The 7,109-nt window shown below is 58.8% G+C and overlaps 1 protein-coding gene across 1 annotated transcript in view; it reads right to left on the reverse strand.

The window, feature by feature from the left end:
- The window catches only part of CLPTM1 (CLPTM1 regulator of GABA type A receptor forward trafficking), a 27,574-nt gene that overhangs the window by 16,185 nt on the left and 4,280 nt on the right, over positions 1-7,109 (reverse strand). The window contains exon 2 of the mRNA XM_030886340.2: positions 6,284-6,396. Within this exon, the coding sequence (XP_030742200.1) occupies positions 6,284-6,396 (113 nt within the window). The remainder of the gene's footprint in view (positions 1-6,283; positions 6,397-7,109) is intronic.

The raw sequence follows: 7,109 nt of genomic DNA on the forward strand, positions 1-7,109 counted from the left end.
GCCCTCAGGGGCCGGTGCAGACGCTCCACCCTTCAGAGACCGGGTGGCACCCTGGTGAGTGGGTCAGAGCCCGTGTCCCAAGGGAGGCCAGATGCTGCTGTTTGTCCCTGGGGCAGGGGTCAACATGGCCCTGGGCTCCGTACAGACCCCACCTCACATCCCCGCAGGTCAAACATGCCCTGGAGCCAACCCCACGAGGAGAGGATGCCCACCCGACACCTGGAACCCAGCTTCGGACGGAGAGACACAGAACCGACACCTGGAGCCCAGCTTCGGACGGAGAGACACAGAACCGACACCCGGAGCCCAGCTTTAGACGGAGAGACACAGAACTGTCCTCGACAACGTTCATGGAGGCCGGCCCACGAGGCAGGCGGAGAAGCCGGCAGGGAGTAACAGCCCATCTCCTCTCCCAGGGACGAGACTGATTAGCCGAGCCGAGTCAGACAAAACTCTCCTGCCGAAAAGAACTCCGGAAGCCAGAAACAGGGGATGCGTTCAGAGTACAGCCTCCCTGACAAGTGACAGGAGTACCTCTCTCTGTGAGGGACCCGCACTCACAGCCCAGTGGACATGGGCAACAGGGAGCAGGCTCAGGCGTTGTGGAGACACGGTGCCACTCAACAAGCTGTGTGGAAACCGCCCGACAGGGAAGGGTACAGCTGGGTAAACCTTCACTGAAAACACAGTGAAGTAGTGTAAAACCAGATCAGATTCACCCCAAGCCAAACGGAAATAAGACCCAAATGTTCAACTCCACTCAGAAACCAGTCATTGCCACGAAGTCGATTTGGACCCACAGCGACCCTGAGGACCACAAACAGGAACGCTGCGTGGAAGTAGAAAGCCTCTCATCTTTGTCCTGCGGCGCTGAGCCGCTGATGATTTCAAACTCCTGACCTTGCAGTCAGCAGCCTGATGTACAACCTCTAAGTCACCAGGGCCCCTAAGACAGTTTAATAATGAAATAAGCAGCGGTCTGTCCGAACAACGGGTTGTTACTCAGCCATAACCCGCCACCACTCACAGAGACCCTACAGAGGGAGGGCTTAGGAGACAGTCAATCTTGCCAGGGGTGGGTTGCCTCATCTTCCCCCAAGGGGTGTCAAGTGGGCTTGGACCACTGACTTTGCTGTCAGCACCCTGACACCCAGCCCACAGAGCCACCAGGGCTCTGCTCGGCCATAAAGAGAACCGGAGAGACGAAGGACGCCACATCCTGGACGCAAGTGTCCACGCCTCCGCTCAGTGAGAGAAGCCAGCAGAAAAGGCCAACGGGCATGACCCATGAGTTGAAGTGTGCGCAAGCTCACATAGGAATACATGAACACAGATATTTCAACATGTCTGCCCTTCAGAACACCAGGGAGACAGACAGGCCTTTCTACTTACATCCCCGATTCTGGCATGTGAGTAATACCCCACTGCCCCTGGACAGGCGGCCAATGCCAACACTCCACTACTGCATGAGCCCTCTTGCAGGAAAACATCGAGAAAGATCTGACTTGGCAGATGCAGGAAAGGCAGAGCTGAAGAGAGGTGGTGGGGCCCAGAGGGAGGGAGGAATAGCTCCCTCCTGGGTATGGAACCGATCCTGTCACCGTTCAGGTAAACTGACCAACCGCAGCCGACGCTCGGTCAGGCGGCAGAGGCGCTAAGCGCAGTGCAAGAGAAGCACGCCTGCTCAGAGAAGCCGGCCAGCCAAGGGCCAGGCGGCACGACCCCCTCACAGAAGAGACGAAGGCTCGGGCGAGGACATGCTGATGGTTCAGACCTGGGAGTGGCCCGACCTTCAAGAGCTGTACTCAGGGCGCCTCGCAGCACCCACGCTCCCAGCGACAGGGAAACACAAGTAGGAACACTGCCTCTGTGAAAGCCAATCTCTGGGGATTCCGCCCCTCAGTTCATGTAATAAAACTTGATGTGGAGCTCTTCCCAGGCTGCCCTGTGAGGAACGGAAGGTCGAGGAAGGGGACTGGACGGTAAGCAACCACGAAGAGCGGCGGAAAGTGGAAAGAAGCCCCTTCTCTCACGCACTTGCCCAAGCGCCCTTGTGCTGACGTCTCTGTACAGAGGGCCGGAAATCGCGTACAGGGCACTCCCAATGGCATTCCTTTGGTTTGCAGGAAGAGGTGGGAGCAGACGCAAACAGTTTCTGATAAATAAAATGCCAAATAGCAAGGGGTGAGACTGGGCGGCCGGGGAGCCTGATCCTGGGAACATGTACGTGGGGCACTGTGTGGATGGGTCACCCCAGTCCAGGAAGGGCATGGGGGTCAAGTAGGTGATTTTTGTCTTGTCCCTTGCCCTTTTCTGATATGGATTTTCTTTTCAGGGAAGGAAGCACAATCTCCAAGGAGAGCCATGGCGGACGGCCACCTGTTTCCCTCCTCCCTCCATAAGGACACTGGAACGGATGACTAGTGTCACCGGCCCCTGGCCACCCAGAATAAGAACTTCTGCTGGTTCTGGCCTCCTCCGTGCTCTGTGACACCTGGCTGGTGCTCTGATAACCCGCTGTTGAAAAAAGGAGGAGGAACAAACTGAAGTGCTGGCTGGGGCCCTGGGGGAAATGTCCTTGAGGCAGGCCTTCTTGTCCCTTCTTCCCTCTGGCTGCCTGCACGTGATGGCGGGATCCCCAGCAGTCATCTAAAGCTATGAGGACGAGGGAACCCTCTGGTGATGCAGCGACGACGAGGGAGCAACAAGTGGTCAGGAGCCTGGGTCACAGAGGCTGCAGAAGCCCAGCTGCCTGTGCCGACACGGCCTGAGGGGAAAGAACTGCTACGTGCTCACGGAGTTCTCCCAGACCCACAAACCAAACCCACGGCCAGCGAGTCTCCTCCAGCTCACAGGGGCCATGCAGCACACAGCCCAGTTGCTCCACAGGGTCTCCGAGGCTGTACTTCTCTGTGAGAGCGGACACCGGTCCTTCACCTGCTGCTGGTGGGTCTGAACCACCACCCTTGCGGTTAGCAACCCACTGCTCGTCCCACCGCGCCACCAGGGCTCCTAACCCACCTATTTATTGACCGCAGGGACGCAAGGAAATACAATACAGCAAAGACCAGGGACCAGCCTCTCACCTCCAACACCTGGACCAACTGTGTGACCTCTCTGAGGCTCGGCGGCCTGCCTGGGGCACTGGGGACGACAAGTGCGAGTCGCATGAAGTGCGCTCAAGCAGCTCAAGCACAGGCGCAGCACCGAGGTCAGCGCCGTGCTTCCGAAGCACCGGCTATGGCTGTCAGCCTCATCAGAGGAAAGACATACCAAAACAGGACTCGGGAATGGAAAAGCACTAGAAAGCATGGAGGTATGTGTGCATGCCACCCAGTGGGGCCCCAAAGCACAGGCTCCGGCACACAGGGACTTGCCTCGGCCTGCAGAAGCCATGGAGCCCCGAGTCCAGGGTCTCAGGGGCCCTGGACCAGCTGAGCCATCTGCTGCCTCACCAGCACTCCCCGGCGGGCAGGCCTCGAGCTGTTCCCTCTGGGGACTCCCCACCTCCAACATGGGCTCCCATCTCAGCAAGTATGTTGAGGGAGGGGCTAGGCACCGGGAGGCCCCCAGGCAGCTTCGCATCTAGCTGAATGTGCAGCCTGGGGGCTGGCCCTGCGGGTCTCCACGTGTGTTAGGCCTTTGGAAGGTTTCCGAGTCCCTCAATCTTGCAACTATCTAAGTGTAGCCGCAAGCCCATGGCTGCGGGTGCCTCTCAGAGGGCCCATGCATAGTCCGCCTGCTCATGGGCCCCGCCTCCTACCCTTGTGCCCTCCAACACACTCCCCAGCTCCAGTCTACTCATTAGCGAGAGAGTTCTCGATGAAGTGAAAAGACTGAAAACAAAACCCCTCCCTTCGGTCACCTGGATCTCACCCCACTCCCAGCACAGGCCATGTTGCTGGTGTCAGCTGCCCTTGAGGGGTTGTGTGTCCCATAGATCAGACTGGGATGGACTAGGAAGAAGGGCCTGGCGATCAGGCATGTGGATCAAGTGTCCCATCCGCAATGACTTGGGGGAGGTAAGGTCTGAGACTGGGCGCATCTCTGAATCTGCTGCAGACGTGAGGGCAGGGAGGCGCGTGCATTGTGGTGGTTAAAAACGGATGGTCAAGGCAAGGGTTCGAACCGCTCTGAAATGATTCTGCGGGGGCTACCAGAGCCCTGGGGCAGGAGTCTGGTGCTGGACACTGAATGACCGACAGGACCGTGGAGGGTGACATGCATCCAAAGCACAGGGGTCAGCTGCCACCTCTGAACCAGATACCGCCTCTTCGGACTCCGCCATTCAAAAGATCTTGTTGCTACGCAACCCACAGGCTGCCCTTGCTTCCTACGAGGGGAATTCGTTTCTAGCAGGGCTCCAACCTGTCACTTTCCTGGGCTCCAGCTACGTGTTCTGGTTCACCCACAACTTAAGCATCCAGATCCGCGCTGATGTCCCTTTGGCTGCAATAACTGAATGGGGTTCTGCTATCTGGACGTGGGCAGACTCCAGAGATGTGCGCTCAGGAGAAAACCCACGGTGCGGACAGCGTGTGAAGATGCGATCCTTCCAAGAGGAAGGAAAGGATGGAGATGGGTGCATTCAGCACCGCCGGGCCGGGAAGAGGAACTGATGGCGAGCAGGGTGGGTTGTCCTTGCTGACAGGGCACAGGGGACCTGGGAGGGAAGGGGGGCTGGGCAGTAAATGGAGGTCTCTTTCCTGCCCAGCTGGTCAGTGTCCTGTGGGATGATGCGCTTGGGTTTTGTCCCGTACCACCACGGGGTCAGTGTCCGTCTTAGTGGCCGGGGGAATGATTTCATTCCTTATTTGTAAGGTGTTCCCCGTGGGTTTATGCATCACGTAATGCAAGCCGCCTGCTACACATTCATGACCAGTGTCAGTGAGCCAGGCCCTGGACCCAAGGTCGGAAGCTCAGGGAAATCTTTCCATGACTGCACAAGCAAATGGTTAGGGTTCAGAGGTGGAAACTGAGGCAAGGGCAGGACAGTCCCGTGGCTAAGAGTCAGTGAAGGTAAGACTTGATGCTTATGGGCAATATGATGTTATCCCCTGCCCTTCCAAATTTTATCAGCTGGCCAGGGCGGTCACTTCCAATTTCTCTCCCTCTAACAGCTGTGCCTGGGACCACTTTCCTATGATCGCGTCTCAGGCCAATGACACAAGCTTGTCCTTGAAGATGGCCACCAAGACATTCTCCTTCTAAGCTTTCTCTCGAACCTCCTTCTGTTTAATTAGCTTACTTTGCACCACAAACTAGGAAAGTGTTTTCTTGGGGGTGGAGATAGATGGTGGTTGTCCCCCACAAGCAGCAGGGGACTCGGGTGCTCAGAATTGAAGAATACGCGTCCCAGAATTCTTTGCAGAGGGCTGTGGCCGGATAGGGATGCTCTCACTAAGGGGACGGTCCTTTGATACAGCTCTGTGTCCTGCCTTCCGGCTGATGAGGGGAGGGGAGGGGCTGCCTGCCTGTCTCCCCTGTGGGGCCTGGTCTCTGCACCATTCTGCTCAACACCGCTCTGAAGAGAGAGGAGCCACACTCGCTCACTACACACTCTGGAAACCCCACTCCCTGCCCAGTCCTTGTGACTGTGACCTTGCTTGGAACTGGGCCTTTGCAGAGACTATCAGCCTAACGGGGTCTTACTGGAGTCACTCGCTCGCCCACTGGCGCCGGGACCCCCTGCTCCACAGGGTTTCCTAGGTGGCAATTGTGTGGGAGCAGGCAGCCTCTTCTTTCTCCCGGGCGCGCAGCTGGGGAAGTCCAGCTACCAAGCTGACAGCGACGAGCCTCGTGCCTAACACACTGTGCCACCAGGGCTCCTAGCCTGGAGGGGCTGCATCTTCAGAAGGGAGAAGCTGAGATGCAGCAGTAAGGCAAAGCAGAGACTGGTGGGATGTGGCTACAAGCTAAGGGGCACCTGCCATTTCCAGAGTTGGGAGAGGTGAGGGACAGAGCCTCCCTCAGCCTTTCTGCTGTACCCCCAAGGCAGCTAGTGAGTTTGAACTGGCCACCTTGTGCTGTCAGCCCCCAGGAGTCAACATGACCGACCCCTGACCTCCTTACGCTCGCAGCCCCCAGAACTTCGTGGGGCACTGTCTCAGCAGCCCAAGCACACTAACAGCAGGTGGAGGCAGGCAGGATGGGGCCCTGAGGGCGGCCCCGCTCAGTGGGCGGCTGGCAGCCCATGAGAAGGATCCCCACGACATGCACGGTCAGGTGAGCCCCTGGTGGGGCCGTGCTTCTCTCCCTGCAGTTCCCAGGGCCACCTGCTCACCTGAACAGCACGCCCTTGATGACCTGCCAGGCGTTGGGTGCTGGCTGGGGAGGTGGGTTCTGGGGCTGGGTCTCGGTCGGCGGGTCCCTCCCGATGCTGCCATTGCTGGTTACCTGTGGGACAGAGGCCGGGTGAGAGGGCAGGTGGGACCCGGGGCCCGAGATCCATATATGAGGAGGCCGGCTTCTCCCTACCAGGCGCCCCCTCTGTGCTGGGAACCCAGAGCTGGCCGAGACAGTCACCACTCAGCCTTCCTGGGGTTCACAGCCCAGTGCAAGGGGACAGCTCTGTCCTCTCACATCAAGAACGCTGAGCGGGCAGGAGTGTCCCTGGTCTAGCTTGGGGTCAGGGAGGGCTTCCTGGGGGTGGGATCTGCAGCAGAGGGGGGCTGGTGAGAAACCATGAGGAACAGTCACAGCTAGGAACAGTGCACCAGGGGCCAAGAGGCAGGTGGCAGGTTCTGCAGGGCGTGGGCCTCCCAGGTACCTCCTACGCTGGGCTTCCTTGGTGCTGGGCCTGGGGTGCCTAGTCATGGAGTAGCCCACTAGATGGAAGCCCCCGGGAGACAGCACCCCTGAAGTCCCCCAGAGGCAGGGACCGGAACAGCGCTGGCTGGCAGCTGAGGAATGGAGGCTGGGCTCAGGACTGGTCTGGGTGGGCGGGAGCCCTGCTGCCTCCCCAGGCTCTGCCTTTCTCCTCCTCCCAGCCTCCGGATGCACAATGACCCACCCAGCTCTAAAGAAAGGGTGGCTCCCCACCAGCTCACCCCCAACCACCCCCTCCCTGGACTCTCTTCCATCTGTGAGGTCTTCTGTCTTTCCCATCA

This window comes from Echinops telfairi, unplaced genomic scaffold (genome assembly GCF_000313985.2).
Source record: "Echinops telfairi isolate 266 unplaced genomic scaffold, ASM31398v2 ScPeMD7_655;HRSCAF=1070, whole genome shotgun sequence".
NCBI classification, from domain to species: domain Eukaryota; kingdom Metazoa; phylum Chordata; class Mammalia; order Afrosoricida; family Tenrecidae; genus Echinops; species Echinops telfairi.